This window comes from Oryctolagus cuniculus, chromosome 7 (assembly GCF_964237555.1).
Source record: "Oryctolagus cuniculus chromosome 7, mOryCun1.1, whole genome shotgun sequence".
NCBI lineage: Eukaryota > Metazoa > Chordata > Mammalia > Lagomorpha > Leporidae > Oryctolagus > Oryctolagus cuniculus.
The window spans coordinates 61,525,639-61,546,325 of record NC_091438.1 but is presented as its reverse complement, the minus strand read 5'-3'; the positions used below and the strand labels follow the sequence as shown (position 1 = coordinate 61,546,325).

The following is a 20,687-nucleotide window of genomic DNA, read 5'->3' as shown; positions in this document are numbered from 1 at the left end:
GTTTTACATTAAATGGGAAGGGGCTAGCACTGTGGCCTAATAAAGCTGCTGCCAGCAGTGCCAGCATCCAATATGGGTGCTGGTTCGTATCCTGGCTGCTCCACTTCCAATCCAGCTCTCTGCTATGTCCTGGGAAAGCAGTACAAGATGGCCCAAGTCTTGGGCCCCTGCACCCACATGGCAGACCCAGAAAAAGCTCCTGGCTCCTGGCTTCGGATCGGCTCAGCTCCGGCCATTGTGACCAATTGGGGAGTGAACCAGCAGATGGAAGACCTCTCTCTCTCTCTCTCTAATTCTGACTTTCAAATAAATAAATATTTTAAAAATAAATAAATGGAAAGTCACCAAGGGTTTTCAATCAGGAAAGTGACACAATCTGATTTATGCCTCTTGAAAGATAATTCAACCTGTGTGACTAGGAACATGGAGATAGCTAATATCAGAAATAAGAAGTCACGTGTGGATGAGAAGATTTGCACAGGGTGGGGGGGGGAATAATGACTCATTTTGGACATGTTGGATCCGACATCTTGTACTTCCTTTTATAGGATCCATGCCCACCCCCCTCAAAGAATTTATGAGTAAGAAAGAATTATAATACCTACCTCTGGAATAGTACAGCCAGATAATTCAGTTGTTGTTTACAAGAACTTGATGTTAGAGGTGCTTGTTGATGATAATGATAATAGGTGCCATGTATCAAGCAGTTCCGTGTCAGGCACTGTTAACCCCATTGCAAACCTCACCTCACTGGCAACACAAGCCTTATTAGAAGCAGAGGTATGGCCTGTGTTTTCCAGCTGGGGACACGAAGGCTGAGGAAGATACAGAGCCCATTGAGGGTCAATCAGCCCGTAAGTGGCAGAGCTGGAACTCAGACCCAGGCCCAGTTTATGCCAAAGCTGTTCCTTCAGGCAACCTGCCACAACACCTGCCTACTGAGACAGGCTGCCTGGGTTACAGAGTATGGCCGTCATTCAGAAAGATCCTGAAGCTGGGCTTCTTCAATGGACCCTCAACCCTGCAGAAACATTCACATTTCACTTCAGTGTACAAATATCTTTGGGAGATAACCTAACTGGATTAACCAGACTCTTTGCCGCGGAGACTCTAGGATTGGTGTTTTGTGAAGAAAAACCTGAGACCTAGTTTTTGGTCCGCTGGGTATGAAGGGAAGGTAGATGGAAATGAAACTTCTTCCCAGGGTATTGGGACTGTAGCTGCTGACAGCCAAATCCAACTCATTTTCCTGGGAGCCAGCGACTCTGCAAGTCCACGGAAGTTTGCTTTTCCAGCAGCTGCAAACTCCAGAACTGTGAACTGAGGCTGCCTTGTTCAGACTTTCACACGGGCCCCTCTGTTCCGTTCACAGAAACTTCTTTTTTCTTAAACATCCCGCATCCGTGGCTCGGGAAACCCAGTCTAGGGCGGGACGAGCCTGAAGGGAACGACGCGCTTGTATAGACGCCCATCTTTTAAAAGGGTCTTAGGCCAGACCCTCTCGGAACTCTGGTAACTACTGCCCACCTTTCAGTGTCTGTGGAAGACAGCACAGGAAAGAAACTGTTGGTTGAGAACAGGTTCCGGAGCAGAGAACCAAGCCCCCGAGGTGCCCCCCGCAACGCCCCACGAGGGTCCCCCGAAGTCCCCAGGGGCCTGGCACGTCAGTCCTCGGACGAGGGAGGAGGCGGCGCGGGGACGAGTGCCCCGCCCCTCCCGGGATAGCCCCACCCCTCCTCGTCCTCCGCCACCGCCCATTGGTCGGTCCGAAAGACGCGGGGCGTTGTCTGTTTGAATGGGAGCGCCTGGAGCTGGGGCGCAGGCGCAGAGGAGGGGAGGCGCGGAGGGCAGGCAGCGGTGTGGGACCCCTGGGCAGCTGAAGGAAGCTCCGGGGAGGCGAGGAGACCGCGGAGCTCTAGCCCACGTGACCTGCAGCGGGAGGGGGAGGGGGCGGGGGCGTGCGCCGGCTCTCTGGGTGCCCCCGCCTGGCGCGGCGCCGGGGCCGCGCGGACCCGCCTGGAGGAGGGGCCCTGACCGCTGGCCGGTCGCCCCGGGCGGCCGCTGCTGCAGCTTCGCCCCGTCGGCCGTGCACCCCGGGACCAGCCTGTCCGCGGGAGGTGAGTTCTGCCGCGGGGCAGGGACTGAGGCATTTGACGGGGGACCTGGCAGGCAGGTGACTGGGAGGGGTGCCTGAGGGAGGCGGCTTCGGTCTCGGGGGTCGAGGGGCGACCGCCTTTGTTCTCGGGGTGGGGGGCTGAGCTCGGGGCTCGGGAGTGGTCGCGGCGACCGGGCAGTGGGCGCTGCGGGGCCGCGGCATCGCGGGCGTCGGGCTCCGGCACCCAGAAATCGGCGAGGAGCCGCTCGCAGCAGTTCGCACTCTCGCTTGCTTGCTTGTTAATTTTTAGGGCGAGTAAAGCGTTAAGAACTTCCTTTGCTGATTTCTTTTTAAAAGAATCCTAGTGAGTCTTCCCACCATACCAAAAAAGTTGTACTTATGAAATGCATGAAGTTTGTATTCCTTAAATAAAAGGTTTCTTGGGGGGGGGGGGTTTCTAGGATATATTGGCTCCTCACGCATTGTGTGAGCGAGCCAGAAAGTCCGAACACCTGTGGAATTAAATCCCAAATCACTCTTTTTCGTGCGCTTGCTATCCAAACCCGGCCAGTGTTTTGTCAGATATTTGCGTTGTCACGTATTTTGTCAGATACTTGCGAACTTTTGGGCACCAACCTGTCGACTTACTATAGAAGTTGGGTAGCAGCTGCAAAAAGCCCAAGCATAAAATGTTAGGAAAACCGTTCCTTATATAAAAGGGAAAAAAAGGAACATCTGCGATTTCTTTACGTTTTCATGGTAATCAGTTCGATCTTTCGTCTCGCTTGAGTTCCGTTAAAGAAAACGAACAGGGATAGCACTTTTATTTTCCCTAATGCATAATTTATCCTTCGCTGAGCATTCGAAGAGCCCGAGCGGGTTCTCGGCTTGCTTTCTGCCGCCCTGCGGTGCCGCGCCTCGGCGTGCGGCCACCCCGCTGCGTTTGCACGCTGCCGCCCGAGAAAGGTGCACCCAGATCCCCGCTTGGTTACAGCCGGGGTGATTACTGCTGATGAACACCGCTTGTGTTTGGCAGGATTATTCAGAAATAAGTAACATTTGAAAAAAGGGGAAGATCGCTGCTGGTTGACCTGGGTGTGTGCGAGGAGGGTGGGGCTCAGGGACTTCTCTATACCTTTGCCAGGGATTGGTTTCCCCAAGTTACTTCTCGGGCTGTTATTTATATTGGAAGGAGTTTTGTGACGTTGTTGAACAGGCATCAGCATTGGCAAGACAAGCAGTTCAGTTGTATTTTCTTTATTAAATGAGACGTGGTATTAAAAAATGTGTTTTAATGGAAGGGTGAGACTTCATACTAGGCTAATTACAGCAGTGATAGAGTATTGTAATGTGTTTTTTTAAGGAATTTATTGACACGTTAGATTTTCAGAGTCATAGCAAATATATGATAATTACTACAACACGATTCTCATAATAGTTTTTTAAAATACTTTTCTTAAGCATAAAATCTAAGATTTACTTAAAATTTTTTGGAATTAGTTCTATGGAATTTTAAAATTGAAAACCTGATGTAAACTTAGATTATTTTAAATCTGTTCTAACAGACATATCCTAGTTTATAATATAAACCACAATAATTATTGCTGCTAGATTTTATTGAGCACTTTTGTTATATTCAGAGTCAGGCACCTGGTTAAGTGCTTTACATATGATTTCTTTCATCACAACGCAGGGTAGATCAGCACCATTGTGCCCACACCAACTCTTGAGAGTTTAACCAGCGTTAAGATCACATAACTAATTACTCACTGTGTTGGATTCAAAACCATGGCCTGGTCCCAAAGCACATGCTGTGTTGTTTTGTGTGTGTGTTAATTTCCATGTGTCCCTGGATTCCATTTGTAGGAACATACTTTAAAAAGATGTCTGTAGGTGGTGTGTTTTGGTGTGAACTATGCAGAAATATTTCAGTCCTTCTTTTAGATCTATCTTGCTTAGATCTATCTTCCTTTCCTTATAAATATATAACATGTTCAATATCTTTTTAGTCATCTTTTTAAAACTTTTATAAATTGAAGAAGACTTTCCTGAGATGATTAAGGGACTATGAATATATTTTTTACTGTGGAGAGAAATAATGTTAAAGTCAGGTTTTCTCACTATTGCAGGATTCTTTGCTACTGCATAGTTTCTCTCTTCTTCCCAGGCAAGAAAAAGCAATGTGTTTGGTTTTGTGAGATGACAAAAGAAAGCTTCTTTTTTGATAGTTATGTTTGGATTTTTTTTTTAAGATTTGTTTATTTATTTGAAAGGCAGTGCTACAGAGAGGCAGAGGTAGAGAGAGAGAGAGAAAGGTCTTCCACCTGCTGGTTCAGTCCCCAAATGGCTGCAATGGCCAGAGCCGGGCAGATCCGAAGCTAGGAGCTTCTTCCAGGTCTTCTATGCTAGTGCAGGGGTCCAAGGACTTGGGCCATCTTCTGCTATCTCAGGCTGTAACAAAGAGCTAGATTGGAAGTTGAGCAGCCCATATGGAATGCCACCAGTGCAGGCAGCAGCTTTACCCGCTATACCACAGTGCAGGCTCCTCTTTGGAGTTTTTATAGGATCTTTATCTCTTTTGTCTTCCCACTCTGCACTATTTGTTGTCAGTGGTTCGTCTTCTTTGTGAAGATCCAATTTTGCTATTCTTTGGTTGAAAAAAAGATTCCCCAGTGTGTAAATACAAGATCAAGTATGTGTTGCAGTCCCACATTCAGAGTTCCTTGCCATTTGGTACTGTACTGCCTTTTCAGATTCCTCCTAACCCGATATTCTTGTCCTAGAACGCATTCTGTACGATCCCACCTCCTTACTTTTACTTGAGCCATTTCCCTTGATGATAGTATTTTTCCTCCATATAAGATCTACCCATCCAGGAACAGATGTTTGACCTCAGTGGTTAAGACATTCCCTTCCCACTTCAGAGTACCTGGGTTGGATTCCTGACTCTGGTTCTGGACTCCAGTTTCCTACCAGTACAGGGAAGCAGTGATGATGTCTAAAGTAATTAGATTCCTGTCACCTACATGGAAGGACTGGATTGAGTTTCTCAGCTGGCTTTGACCCACTTCTGCCCCTGCTGTTGGATTTGGAGAATGAACCGGTGGATGGGAGTCCTATCTCCATTCCTGTCTCTGTGTCTTTCTGCCTCTCAAAAATAAATAAAAAACCGACTATTTGTCCTTCAACGTGTAGTACAGTTTTCCTTGCTTTCGAAGGGTAAAGTTGGTTTTTCTGGGTTCTTTTAAGTTACAAAGTCATGTTTAATACATTTTCCTATAAAAAAATTCTAAACTCAAACTCCCTGGGGACCCTTTTCAGGCATTTGAATCCTTTCCCACTTGAAATTTATTTCTGCTTAATAATTTGAAACAATTGCCGGTGCTGCGGCTCACTAGGCTAATCCTCTGCCTTGTGGCGCCAGCACACCAGGTTCTAGTCCCAATCGGGGCGCCGGATTCTGTCCCGGTTGCCCCTCTTCCAGGCCAGCTCTCTGCTGTGGCCAGAGAGTGCAGTGGAGGATGGCCCAAGTCCTTGGGCCCTGCACCCCATGGGAGACCAGGATAAGTACCTGGCTCCTGCCATCGGATTAGCGCGGTATGCCGGCCACAGCGCGCCGGCCACGGCGGCCTTTGGAGGTTGAACCAACGAAAAAAGGAAGACCTTTCTCTCTGTCTGTCTGTCTCTCTCTCACTGTCCACTCTGCCTGTCAAAAAATAAAAAAAATAATAATAATAATTTGAAACAATTTAAAATATTTCAGTTCTGTTAAGAGAACTGATTTATTGTTATTTACCAACTCAAGGACAATGTTTAGTAGAATGGACTACTTCTTTTCTGTTTCACTGTTGAATTTTAAAATTATTGTGCATAGTAGCTGGCATTTGGCATGGTGGTTAAGACCTGCTTGGGATGCCCACACCCCACACTGGAGTGGCTGAGCTCAAGTTCTGGCTCCACTCCTGATTCCAGCTCGCTGCTGATGCAGTCCTGGGAGGCTGTAGTTGATGGCTCAAGTACTTGCATTCCTGCCATCCACATGGAGGACCCCAGTTGAATCCTTAGCTTCACCCTGGTCCAGTCCCAGCTATTGTGGGCATTTGGGGAGTGAGCCAGTAGATGAGAGATAGCTCTTTCTCTCTGCCTTTCACATAAAATAAATGATCATATATTATCTTGTTGAAGCTGGTGAATGACCAATATTGTTATAGCTGTCCCTTCTTATCTGTGGACAATACATTTCAAAACTCCCTGGAGTTACCTGAAATCTTAAGATAATACCATACTATATATACTGTATTTTCCCTATATAGGCATACCTGTGGTAAGGTTTAATTTATAAATTAGGCACAGTAAGAAATTAGCAAATAATGAGATAGAAAAATTTTAACAATATACCATAATAAAATTGCCAGCATCTATACTATTGTATTGTCGGGGCCATTATTAATGAAAACAGGGGTTTCCCTTTTTTTGGAATTGATTGATTGAATGATTTATTGATTTGAAAGGCAGAGTGTAAGAAAGAGAGGGAGAGACAAATCTTCCATGTGCAGGTTCACTCCCCAAATGCCCACAATGACCAAGTTTGGGCCAGACCATAGACAGGAGCCAGGAACTCCATCCTGGTCTCCCACGTGGGTAGCAGGAGCCCAAGTTCATGGGCTATCATCTGCTGTCTTTCTAGGCACATTAGCAAAAAGCTGGTTCTGAAGTGGAGTGGTTGGGATTTGAACTGGCATTCCAATATAGGATGCTTCTTTCACGAGCAGCAACTTAACCCGCTGTGCCAAATGCTTGCCCAAACAAGGGTTTCTCCAACAAATACTGTGATACCATGGCAACTGATAAACTGGATGGTTACTATTGAGTGACTAATAATCTGCAGATAGTGTATATAGCACTGATATGCTGGACAAAGGGATGATTCATGTCCCAGGCAAGATGGTGCAAGATTTTACCACGCTACTCAGAATGGATAATATAAAATTTATGGGGGACTGGCATTTTGGGAGTGAATCAGTGGATGGAAGATCTAGCTCTCTGTCTCTATGCCTTTTAAATAAAATGAAAATATTTTGGCCGGCGCCGCAGCTCACTAGGCTAATCCTCCGCCTGCAGCACCGGCACACCGGGTTCTAGTCCCGGTCGGGGCGCCGGATTCTGTCCCGGTTGTCCCTCTTCCAGGCCAGCTCTCTGCTGTGGCCAGGGAGTGCAGTGGAGGATGGCCCAAGTGCTTGGGCCCTGTACCCCATGGGAGACCAGGAGGAAGCACCTGGCTCCTGGCTTCGGATCAGCACGGTGCACCAGCTGCAGTGCACCGGCTGCGGCGGCCATTGGAAGGTGAACCAACGGCAAAGGAAGACCTTTCTCTCTCTCTCTCTCTCTCTCACTGTCCACTCTGCCACTCTGCTTGTCAAAACAAAAACAAAAACAAAAACAAAAACAAACAAAGAGCAGGCAGGTGATGGCTCAAGTAGTTAAATCCCTGCTACCCATGTGGGAGATCTGTAATGAATTCCTGGCTCCCATCTTTGGCTGGTCTGGTCTGGCTCATTTGGGAAGTGAGTCAGCAAACAGGACCTCTGTCTGTCTCTGTCTCCTGAATAAGTAATAAAAAAAAAATTTGGTATCATTAAGAAAAAAGAAAACCTTAAATACACTTATACTTTTATAAAGTCATTACTACAGCAGACAAAAAAGAGAAATACTTATTAGTAAACAATGGGGAGTACACAACTTTGAGAAAAACTGGTTACCAAGCCAACAGAGAACATGACCCATAGATATTTTTTACTATAGTGGTCTCACTATATTATTTATTATACATTTATTACTATACTGGTTTCACTTTGTACAGTTTTAGTAAACCTGTTCAACTGTGGTCCAGAATCATTAACCAGAAAATTCTAGAAATAATAAGTTTTAGATTTAAAACTTTTAAATTATTTTCTTTTTTTAAATTTTATTTATTTATTTTTTTGACAGGCAGAGTGGACAGTGAGAGAGATAGAGAGAAAGGTCTTCCTTTGCTGTGGATCCGATGGCAGGAGCCAGGTGCTTCTCCTGGTCTCCCATGGGGTGCAGGGCCCAAGCACTTGGGCCATCCTCCACTGCACTCCTGGGCCACAGCAGAGAGCTGGCCTGGAAGAGGAGCAACCGGGACAGAATCCGGCGCCCCGACTGGGACTAGAACCCGGTGTGCCAGCGCTGCAAGGCGGAGGATTAGCCTATTGAGCCGTGGCACCGGCCTATTCATCAGATTTTAAAATCTGATTTCAGGTTACCTCAAGCCTAATGTCTTCATTTTTCTTTTAATGATTACTTATAGATTTCACTATGCTTAAGTATTTCATTTTTTCTCTGCATAATATCACTCTTGTAATCCACCCTGCCTTTCACTGTGGGTATTGCTACTGTTTCATCTATCTGCAAGACTGGAAATCTTGTAACTTTCTGTTACTGCATGGCCCTAGCCTCTCACATCTAGAAAATGGGCATTGTTTTCATTTTTCACCAGGTAGTCTTGGCCAATTTAGAGGCCCAGCCATTCTGGGGCCTGACTTCCCTTGCTTCTCAGGCACTAGTTTATCACAGCAGAGGTATGTTCTAGTGCCATAGTGTTTTTTCCTGCCTGTAGTTGGTTCCTCCACACCCATCACAGTAAAATAAAATCAAACACTGACTTTTTCTCTGTTGGGCCTTGCTCACCCTCTTCTTTCTTGTACATTCTCTTCTCATATTCTTCTTCTTAGCTCACTTCTCTTATCACCTGACTCCTAATTTTGTATTTGTTGCTGATGCTTCTTGCCATCTTGTTTTCCCTTTGTCTTTCAGATAAAATGAGTTAGAAACAGAAGTTTAGATTAGGAGATAAGCTATATTTAGTCCACCCAAGTGAAATAGTGTCTACTTAATAAATGCATAATGCTAGAAGTGGATGTTTTGGCATCCTCCTTTATTGCCCCCTTAATTATTGCAATGTGTTTGTTACTGTAATTTGTACCCTGAATTCTAATATTGTAGAGCTTTTGTTTTAAATATGTTCTTGATTCTTAGTATTTATCCCTGCTGGATTTGACAAAGAGCTACTGTGTCTACTGGAAACATGACAGCTAAAAGGGATTTGGAGATTTTACATATTGTACCATAGAAAGAATTATTAGGATATGAAAAGGGTTAAGAATTTAAATAATTTAATCTGGAGGCAAGAAAGTAAGTTACAGTCATTATTTGCTGTATACTTTCTTGAATTTATAAATATGCATAATATATATAATTTCTTGGAAAAAATATATATAAATGTTACTATCTATCCCCTACTTTGTCCCAATGCTCTAGTTTGCAGACTATAGCTGATGGAGTATAGCGGGGCCAGGATTCCTTTGACTAAGAGCAAGCCTTGGCCGGTGCCGCGGCTCACTAGGCTAATCCTCCGCCTTGTGGCGCCGGCACACTGGGTTCTAGTCCCGGTCAGGGCGCCGGATTCTGTCCCGGTTGCCCCTCTTCCAGGCAGCTCTCTGCTATGGCCCGGGAAGGCAGTGGAGGATGGCCCAAGTCCTTGGGCCCTGCACCCCATGGGAGACCAGGAGAAGTACCTGGCTCCTGCCATTGGATCAGTGCGGTGCGCTGGCCGCGGCGGCCATTGGAGGGTGAACCAACGGCAAAGGAAGACCTTTCTCTCTGTCTCTCTCTCTCTCACTGTCCACTCTGCCTGTCCAAAAAAAAAAAAAAAAGAGCAAGCCTTTCTTTTCTGTGCTGATTACATACCTTTCACAGGGCCTACAGGGTCCACCTGTCCTGTATCAAAGGAGTCTCCCTGCTTGACTTTCTAATCAGATAATAAAACATGAGGCAAAAGAGTTATATGTACTAGTTGATCTTTCTGTGTGATTCTATTTCTGGAATATGGAAAAACTGCTTTTTCTTTCTCTAAGGTCCAATCCAAAGATGCTGTAAGCTCACAGTTTTCTTGGGTATTTGGAGCATTGATGTAACTAAGGGCTATATGCGTTCCTTACAAATTATAGTTGTCTTTTTTTTTTTTCTCTACCACTCTGCCTTTCAAATAAATAAATGATTCCTTAAAAAAAAACTTCTCAGTATTCTTTTAAACCTTTAGTTTCCACTCCAGTTCCCAGTCCTGTCATTAAATTTTCTTTTTTAAAAAATATTTATTTGTTTTCATCTTATTTGAAAGATAGAGACAAAGATCTTCCATCCTCTAGTTCACTCCCTCAAGTTCCTACAACAGCTACGGCTGGGCCGGGTTGAGGTCATGAGCCAGGAACTCCATCCCAGCCTCCCATGTGGGTGGCAGGGAGCCAAGTACTCAAGCCATCATCTGTTGCCTCCCTTCTTACTAATCCACAGAAGCTGGATGGAAAGCAGAGTATTCAGGACTTGAACCAGGCACTCCAGTCTTGCATGCTGGTGTCCTAAGCAATGACCTAACTGCTGCACAAAACACCTACCCCAAATCTTCTTATCCTGATGAACAAATTTGCAGTTTAATATTTCCTGCAAATTTTAATAGTTTGTGTGTGTGTTAAATAGAAGTTGGTTTAACTCCATATAAGGTGGAGCATGAGTAATGAACACATTGTTACTAAATTGCTTAGAGAGTTCATACAACATGAATCATAAATCAAGAATTGCTTGCTTGTTAGGTAAGTAATTTTAAGATATGAAATACTACTTAATGCTAAATAACTTAATTGTTATGGAGATTGTAATGTAAGAGTGACTTGTTGGGATACTCTTCTTTTGAAATTAGTAAGACCATATTATAAATTGTTCTTAGTAAAATAGTGAATTGCATTCTCTCTGTCTTCTTGTTTGTATTAATTATTTTTAAAATGGCTCTCTGTAGTTTTCATCAAGTATTCTGCATCCTCATTTGTATACATTTGTTAATTTGTCAAACATTTGAAAGACTGCATGTGCATACTTTATTAAGTATGAACTTAACATTTCTAAATGATTGATAAAATTTAAAATTTCACTATGATCTCATGGATAAGAAAAATATTTAAGTATAATTTAAGATAGCTTTAAATTAAATTAATCCTGATATCTTTCCTCTGCCCCATTTTATAAATAACAAGCTAAATAAATCTCATGGTGAAAATGGAAGCTGGGTTGCCAGTTTAGCTGTTGTATAATCTAGATACACTTTGGAGCTACTGCTCTGAATATCTGTACTAATTTCTTTTAATGATGTTATTTATTAAAGGAGAAGGAGGCATAATAGAATTCTGAACAAAAGGAAAAGAGATTTGTTGGATTAATAACTATTGCTTCCTTTGGCCAAGAGAAGGGATAAGAGAAATAATATTTTGTGGCCAGCACCGCGGCTCACTAGGCTAATCCTCCACCTAGCGGCGCCAGCACACCGGGTTCTAGTCCCGGGTGGGGCACCGGATTCTGTCCCGGTTGCCCCTCTTCCAGGCCAGCTCTCTGCTATGGCCAGGGAGTGCAGTGGAGGATGGCCCAAGTGCTTGGGCCCTGCACCCCATGGGAGACCAGGAGAAGTACCTGGCTCCTGCCTTCGGATCAGCGCGGTGTGCCGGCCGCAGCACACCAGCTGTGGCAGCCATTGGAGGTTGAACCAACGGCAAAGGAAGACCTTTCTCTCTGTCTCTCTCTCTCACTGTCCACTCTGCCTGTCAAAAAAAATAATAATAATAATATTTTGTGTTTCTTCTACCCCAAACTGGTCATTAATGTGAAAACTTCATTTCCTGTTGGAAGCTTTATCAGTATTCCCAAGGCTAGTCCTTTCCACCTTCCTCTCTCTCTGACCTTACTGCTCTATTCTCTACTACTCTAACTGTACTTCTTTAACAATAGAGTGGTATCAGTTATTAAGTCTGGCTTATGTCATAGCTAAAATAGTTAAAAGGATATAATGTGGAATAGAAATGAGGCTTTATACTATTTGGTAGCAGAAGAAAGAACCAGGACAAATGAGTAGAAATGGAAAGATCACTCAAAGTATAAAAAAACTTCCTAATAGGACTTTTCAAACAACTTTCTAATGGGACCATTCCAAATTAGGATGAGGATGAGCTGTTTTAAGATCTTTTTTTTGGGGGGGGGGGCATGGATGCTGGCTGCACCTCTTCCGATCCAGCTCCCTGTTGATGGCCTGGGAAGGCAGTGGAAGATGGCCCAAGTGCTTGGGCCACTCCACCCATGTTGGAGCCTCAGAAGAAGCTCCTGGCTTCGGATCAGCCCAGCTCTGGGCATTGCAGCCATTTGGGGAGTAAACCAGCAGATAGAAGACCTCTCTGTCTGTCTCCCTTTCTCTCTCACCAACTCTGCTTCTCAAATAAATCAATAAATCTTAAAAAAAAATAAAATAAAAGACCTTTCTGGGAATGCTGTAGTAAAGTTTTGGACTAATTGTTCTGTAGGTTTTGTTTTTTAAAACAGTACTGAGATTCTGGGACTTGAGGACTGTATACCTATTAATTTATCTTGGACTATATTTGTATATGTCATTTTTCTTTCTGAACTGTTACCTTAAATGATATAATCAATATCTGATGTGTTGTAGCTTCTTTGTGATATATGTGGGTGGGGATTCATTTTTATTCATTTTTTTTTATTCTGTCTAGGACTTAGTGTGCCTCTTTAATCTGCTGACTCATGCCTTCAATTCTGAGAAATTCTGTCTGTTACTGAAGATTTTGCCTTTATTCTTCTCCCTCTTTGTCCTCCCAGCACTCCTATTAGATGTGTTAGAGCTTTTCATTTTGTCCTCCTTTTCTCTAAACTGCTGCTTAATATTTTTCATTTCTTTAACTGTTTATCATTCTGTAATTTATACCAGCTCTGCTTCTTTACTACATTGAGTTATTAATATCAATGTTCATGGCAATACTTTTATGAATAGGAAAAAAAGTCTCAAAAACCACAGTCCAGATGCTGATCAACAGTAGAACATGAGGCTGGCATTGTGGTGCAGTGGGTTAAGCTGCTGTTTGCAACACCAGCAGCCCATATCAGGGTTTGGATTCAAGTCCTGGCTGCTCAGCTTCTGATCCAGCTTATACTAATGCACTTACGATGTCTCCTGGGTTACCATCTTCTTTCTCCTCCTCAGTGATCTCTAAAATTAATTTTATTATTCCCTTGCTTATCTTTATAACTTTACTACAAATGTCTATTTAGCCCTAAATAACATATCATTTAGGTTTTTAAAAAGATTTATTTATTATTTGAAAGGCAGAGCAACTGAGAGAGAGGGAGAGGGAAAGGGAGGGAAGGAGGGAGAGAGAGAGAGAGAGAGAGAGAGAAAGAGAGAGAAACACCCACACAAATGGAGGGGGGAGAGAGAGATACCTTCTGTCAGCTGGTTCACTCCTTAAAAACCCCCAATAGCCAAGACTAGGCCAGGCCAAATCCAGGAGCCTGGGACTCCATCTGGATCTCACATAGGTGGAGATCCCTCTGCTGCCTCCCAGGATGTATTAGCAGGAAACTAGATGGGAAGCAGAGCAGCCAGGACTCAAACCAGCACACAGATATGGAGTAAGTCGTCCCAGTGGCAGCCCAACATGCTGCACCACAACCCCCACCCCATGACTTGTTAAGCTTTTAAAAACTTAAATATCATAATTTTTAGATACTAATGTGATACATACCCTTCTATGATTGTTTATAGTAGAAAGTATTACATAAAATTGCTGTATTTCAAACCAGCTTTTAAAACTAAAGTACAGTTCTCAAACCAGTTACATACACTCACATTCTTATTTAAAGCTCCCGGTGGTGGTTAAGCCCTCTGCTGTTTTCTGCAGTGATGGACATGACAGCCGTCTGTGGAGTTAGCTGTGTGATTATGTTTAGCTCAGGGTTACTTTAGGTTGTTCTTTGAAAATAGGACTTCAAAGCAAAGCATCTTGTATTCCTTTTGCAGAGATGTTGCTGGAGTGCTGCTGAAAGGGCCAGAGATGCAAGGATTTGGGACACATTTTGAACCTTTAAGCTGTCTGACATTGACCTCCTTTCATTATTAATAAAGAAGAAGCAGGAGCTTAGGATGCATTAATACCAACTCATTAATATACTAACTGGACAATGTTCTGCACACAATTCTGCATTGTAAAGAACCGGATTGGCACAGAATAAAATAATTCATATTTTACTCACTTGTAATATGAGTCAATGGAGGAAAACTTGATAAGCATGAGGGAAGACCATTCTTTTCATGTTCGTTACAGGTAAGACTGTTGGTTTCTTAGTGGGTGACTTTTAGTCCTTATTTAAACATGTATTTTAACTGACCATTTCAGATTTCAATTTGAAAATATTCAAAATACACCAGCTATAGTTAGTATCTTTTGTAGTTGTTTTAAAGTTTTTGTATCCTTTCTTTGGAAAATGGTATAGAGATCAATTATGTTGTACTATAGTTTGCTTATAATGTTCTTTGGAAGAGTTTACAAATAGTTACTTTATATTTTATAACTTTTTATGTAATACAAGTAAAAATGGAATATGTTTCAAAATCTTTGGCAGTAAAAGATGGAGTGTTAACAGTCTTTAAATGGGGATTTTCCACAAATTAGAATTTTAAATAAATGGGTATTAAATATCTTTGGAATAGGTAGGTAGGTACTTTCTAAACATGACAAACCAGTAGCCATTTTAATATTTAGTGATAAAATGTTAATGATGTTTCTGATATGGTTAGGAACAAAGCAAGGATGTCTACTCTATCATTATTTAACGTACATCTAAAAGTTTTGGTTATTGCACTAAACCATAAGCACAAATATCATTACTTAGATGATTAAATACAAAACTTGCTTGAATTAAATAAACATCAGAAATTTGTAGCAATGGATGGAAATCAAAATCTTTGAAAATATTTTCTTCCAAATCTTAAATGTCTTAACATACAATGGGGTCTTAAAAAGTTCATGGAAATGAGCATTATAAAAAAATCCTGTCTACATTTTTTAGAAGATTTATTCATTTACAACATTCTGTTTTAAAAAAGAGTTACAGAGAGAGAGGGAGAGATACTCTGGTTTCTCTTCAGATCATGTAAATCTTTCACCTTTTACAGAGAGAGAGAGAGAGACAGAGGGAGAGACTTCTTCCATCCTCTGGTTTACTCCCTAAATGGCTGCAACAGCCAGGGCTGGGCCAGGCCTGAGCAAAGAGCCTGGAGCTTCATCCAGGTCTCCCTTGTGGGTGCAGCATCCAAGTACATGGGCCATCTTCTTCCCAGGCCATTAGCAGTGAGCTGGATTGGAAGTGGAGCAGCCAGGACACAAATCGGAGCCTGGGTGGAATGCCAGCATTGTAAGTGGCAGCTTTACCTGCTGTACCACAACGCCAGTCCCAGTAAAGACATTTATAATAAAAATGTTAAAGCTTCAAATGGAAGAAAATGAAAGACATTCAACACAATTAAGATGAGTTTTGAAGATGCAGAATGCCCTCACTAGCCCTTTAGACCATATTTCCAGAACCCTTGTAGTTTTCTTACGTAGTTTCTTCCCTTGTCAATCTCCTTATCCAGCATGAAGTATTACCAGTTTTGTCTCCTAAATGTTTCTTAGATTCACCTACTTATTTACATCTTTCTTACCACCACATGTCATGCTGTTCGTGTCTCAGTGTCTTTGCTCATGCTGTACCTTATGACTTGAATTTTTTTCCTACTTTCTTTGTTTCGCTAATTTTACTGTGTCTAAGATTGCGCTCAGAGATCTCCTCCTGGGAACCAATTTTAAACTCCATAGTTTGCCTATGTGTTCACATTACATCCTGTGCATATCTTCTTTAGCACCAAATTGAGCATGTCTGTTTCTGTGGCCATACTTTTCTTCCTCACCACTCCCTTCTTTGACTGTTAACTCCTTAGAGCAACCATAGGCTTAGCTTGTTGTTTGACATATAAGGTCACTGAACTTTTTTTTTTTTTTTTAAGATTTATTTTATTTATTTGAAAGGCAGAGTTACAGAGAGTCAGAGGCAGAGAGAGATAAAGGTCTTCCATCTGCTGGCCCACTCCTAAGATGGCTGCAATGGTCGGAGCTGTGCTGATCCAAAACCAGGAGCCAGGAGATTCCTCCAGGTCTCCTACGTGGGTGCAGGGGCCCAAGGACTTGGGCCATCTTCTGCTGCTTTCCCAAGCCACAGCAGAGAGCTGGATTGGAAGTGGAGCAGCCAGGACTCGAACTGGCATCCAGACCAGGGCTTTAACCGGCTGCACCACAGCACCAGCCCCAGGGGCATTGAACTTCATTGGATATAACCATCATGTAAATCTACCAAGATATTTGTGTCTCACTGAACATTCCTTATAATACTGTAAGAACAGTAGATAAGGAGGGAATGAGTTATACTTTTACATGTAGGAAGATCTTAGATTTATCCTTTTTCCATGACATGGCACAGGTCAAACATTGTTATAGGACTTCACCAAACTATGCTTAAAAATTTGAACTTGTTGGGGCTGGCACTGTGGTGCAGCGCCAGCATCCCAAATGGGTGCTGGTTCGAGACCCGGCTGCTCCACTTCCAACCCAGCTCTCTGCTGTGGCCTGGGAAAGCAGTGGGGGATGGCACAAGTCCTTGGGCCCCTGCACCCATGTGGGAGACCCGGAGGAGGCTCCTGGCTCTTGGCTTCGGATCGGCACAGCTCTGGCTGTTGCAGCCAGTTGGGGAGTGAACCATCGGATGGAAGACCTCTCTCTCTCTCTCTCTCTCTCTCTCTCTCTCTCTCTGCCTCTTCTCTGTGTAACTTCGACTTTCAAATAAATAAATAAATCTTTAAAAAAATTTTTTTGAACTTGTTATGTTGAGTCATGGCCTAGCCTAAGTTACTCTCCTTCTTTAGTAAATACTTAACATGAAGTGTTTAGGCTCTTTTGTTACAGAGTCCTTCATCTAACACTGGAGGAGTTTCTGTACAATGAGTTTGTAATTTTGAAATGAAATAGATCTTGGGACATCAGAATACCATGTGAAATACACCTGTTTGGGAAGGTGGACACTGATAGCACAATGGAGCTAATGTCTAAACTGAAAAATTTTATATGATTGATTTTAAGGAATTATTACTTTCTTTAGATATATATATTTTAGGTATAATGTGATATTTTTAAAAGGACTTTTTTAGAGACATTAAAGTGTTTACAAATGAAATTATATGCATTCTTGAATATACTTCAAAGTAATTTGGAGTCGGAGGAGTGAGGATGTAGCAGAGATGAAACATATCGATAATATCATCTTATGTGTTGGTAATTGTTGGAATTGAAAAATGGATATGTAAAGTTCATTTTACTAGTTTCTCTAGTTTTGTATTTCTTTGGGGATATCCTTGTTCATACTTTGTAATGTGAATAATAAATATTTCACTAATTTAATATTGTAAAAATTAGTTGTAAAGAGTACAACTTAGGTATTGACTTATTTCATTTTTATAGATAAATATAGTTATTAATAATATTCTTTCCTGAAAAATAGTTTGAGATAACAGGGAGTAGTAGAAGGAGCTCTGGATTTGGAGACAAAGACAGGGTTTCATTTCTCACCTTTGTCATGCACTGATGTTAAACAGGCCATTTACCTGTCTGAGCATCAGTTTTTTCGTCTATAATAATATCCATTTCAGAAGGTTATTTTGAGAATTAAATTTGATATGTTAAAAATCACTTTTAAAACTCAGTTGCCATGCAGTTTAAAATAATTTTGCACTACTCTTTCTGTTACAACATCAACTAGAATAGCTTAGAGCTATGTGGCAAGTTGAATGGATGAAAATAGCTGATTAGGGCCAGGACTGGTGATGAATGTGGAGTTAGGATTTATGATAGGGGATTCCACAGTGGAGAAGAGGATGGTATCTTGTTGTGGCCACTAAGTCCTAAGTCTCATTATTTGTTCTAAATTAGTATGTAAATGCTAATTTAGACATAGTTACTATTACTCAATTGCTTTCATTGACATACTATTAACACAAGATACCAACTGAGGAAATAGAAGATGGTAAAGATCAAAATCTAGTGTGAAATAAAAGTTTAAAAATTTAGAAACTTAAATTTTAAATTGAAATTACATGTTTGTGTAGAAAATTAGGAATTATCTCTAAAATGTTCAATTTAATAGGAAAAATGTAAGCATTTAAGTCGGGATAGTAATGTATTTATGGATATTAGAAATGTACATTCTTTGATTATAGAACTAGAAAGAGCTTTAGGAGAACAGAAGAAACTTTTGTATATGGGATGTATTTTAATGGAAAGCTATTTTCCCGGTTTACCTTCTACATCCAGAAATGTTCTTTGTTTTCAACCCAACTGGTAAACAAATGAAGTAATTCTACTCCCTTATAGTGACAGAGAGGATATACAATTACTTTTTCTCTGTTACTATTTAATGATCTTCTAAAAAATTTATAGATTAACCTGCCCTATTTTGCAATTACATATATCTGATTGAGGTGTTGCAGATTTTGCCAATATACTGATTTTTTTTCTAATATGTCAGACCCAATAGTGGATCTCAGAATTAATTCTAAACAAGAGAGCTTTGGACTATACATTGGGCACTGGTTGCTGAAATAACTTTCTAAGACAGCCTCTCCTATAGAGCAGTCTCACAGCACGGCCTGGGAGGATAGCCATCTGGGTAGCAGGGTGCCTGTTTGCTATCTCTGTTTCTAATGACAGTTATATAAAAAGCCTTTTTACAGATGTGTAACTCTTAGAACACCATGTGTCCTGTAGTTAAATTTTGTTGGGTATCACATCATTTGGATTCATGGTTCTAGTGTAATTTTGTTTAAGTTTAAATCTAGAAGGTCAAATGTTTGTGACGAAGATATTTATTTGAAGAACACACTTCTGTGCTTTTTGTGGCTCTAGACAAACACTTCTAAACCTCTGTGTTTAAGAGTCTTGTTTTTTTATTATTATTTATTTTTATTTGAGAGGTAGAATTACAGACAGAGAGGGAGAGACAGATAGAAAGGTCTTCCATAAGCTGGTTCACTCTCCAAATGGCCACAATAACTGGAGCTATGCCAATCCAAAGCCAGGAGCCAGGAGCTTCTTCCCGGTCTCCCACTCAGGTGCAGGGGCCCACATACTTGGGTCATCCTCTACTGCTTTCCCAGGCCATAGCAGAGAGCTGGATTGGAAGAGGAGCACCTGGGACATGAACCAGCATCCTTATGGGATGCCAGTGTCGCAGAGGCTTATCCTACTATACCACGTGCTGGTCCATAATCCTCTAGTTTTTAAATGCCTTGTGTCTGAGTAGGCAGTTTTGCTTTAACCCTCATTTCTTGACTTGAACGGATGGTGCTGCCTTGTGTGACAATTTCCCTGTCTCTTCCTCAGTTAAATAATGAGCCATCATCATTAGTGTTCCACTTCATGGTGAGGTGTTTTCTTTAAAAAAAAAAAAATTTAAACTTTTTGCAGTTTTGTTGTGCTCTAAATATCCTTTCATATATATCTTTTTGAATTTGGATAAGTAAACCTAAGGTCAGTTTCTACCAGTGAACATGCTTGATATATATATATATTTTTTACACAGAGTGCTTAACTTACAGCTGTTTAATATGAAAAGTTATTTATATAGAAAAGTATCTTTCAGTTTTTTTCCTGTGATAATTGTTAGAAGTTCAATAGTTTCAGTACTTTGGACAAATAAGACAACTAGTTCAGGTTGTCATCTACCAAAGAATCTCATGTTTACAAATCAATATTTTGCTGACTTATTTCCTTTTACACACAGAATATGCCACTAACCTCATAGAATCTTAAAAAGGCAGACATTGGATGCCGTGGTTAAGATTCTGGTTGGGATGCCTGCATCCCATATCGGAATACTTGAGATAGATCCTGCTTCTGCTTCCAGTTTCAGCTTCCTGCTAATGCACACAATGGGAGGTAGCAAGTGATAGTTAATGTACTTTGGTCCTTGCCATCTACATGGGAGATCCCCACTGAGTTCCCAGCCCTGGCTTCAGCCTAGCCCAGCCTTGGCTATTGTGGGCATTTGGAGACAGAACTAGTGGAAAATTCTCTCTCTCTCTCTCTCACTCTCTCTCTGTCTTTGCCTTTGAAATAAATTTAAAAGTAAATAAAAATTTAAAAATTAAATCTTAAATCTTCATTTCTTTTATGAGATCCTCTGATTTTCAAAACTACAATTCTAAGGGAAAAGTTTTAACTTATGAAAGATGTAAGTAGGCTATAAATTGTGAAATGACATATATAGTGATATAGAGTTTCTGACGACTGATTTATCTTTCCATGTGTTTTAGATCTTCCATCATATATCTAATTGTTTTGATCTAATGAGGCAAAATGTTAAGTCAAGGTTTACTTGCATTATTTTGCAGAGATTCATAAATTGAAAGTGAAGTCACTAGTCTTACTGTGAATAAGAAATAGCCATTGGCTAAATCACCGGAAGTTAAAAAAGATAACTAGATACGAAGTTTGAAAATTACCTATTAGAAATGACTATATAAATCTGCTTTTTCTGGGCCACAAGTCTGCTTTAAACCTTTCCAGTGGTTCTGCTAGTCCTAGTCTAGACTTTTCTTTTA

The 20,687-nt window shown here is 41.5% G+C and overlaps 2 protein-coding genes across 6 annotated transcripts in view; one reads left to right on the top strand and one right to left on the bottom strand.

Annotated features, from left to right (window-relative positions):
* The window catches only part of AKNAD1 (AKNA domain containing 1), a 60,714-nt gene extending 59,986 nt beyond the window's left edge, over nucleotides 1-728 (bottom strand). The window contains exon 1 of the mRNA XM_051856199.2: nucleotides 606-728. The gene's annotated coding sequence lies outside the window, so the exon portion shown is untranslated. The remainder of the gene's footprint in view (nucleotides 1-605) is intronic.
* Nucleotides 1-20,687, top strand: part of GPSM2 (G protein signaling modulator 2) — a 51,360-nt gene that overhangs the window by 4,430 nt on the left and 26,243 nt on the right. For 2 of the 5 annotated variants that reach the window (XM_017345506.3, XM_008264006.4), the window contains exons 1-2: nucleotides 1,978-2,117; nucleotides 14,022-14,325. The exons of 1 other annotated variant lie outside the window; for it this stretch is intronic. In XM_017345506.3, the coding sequence (XP_017200995.1) occupies nucleotides 14,270-14,325 (56 nt within the window). In that variant the 5' untranslated portion in view covers nucleotides 1,978-2,117; nucleotides 14,022-14,269. 5 annotated transcript variants of the gene reach the window in all.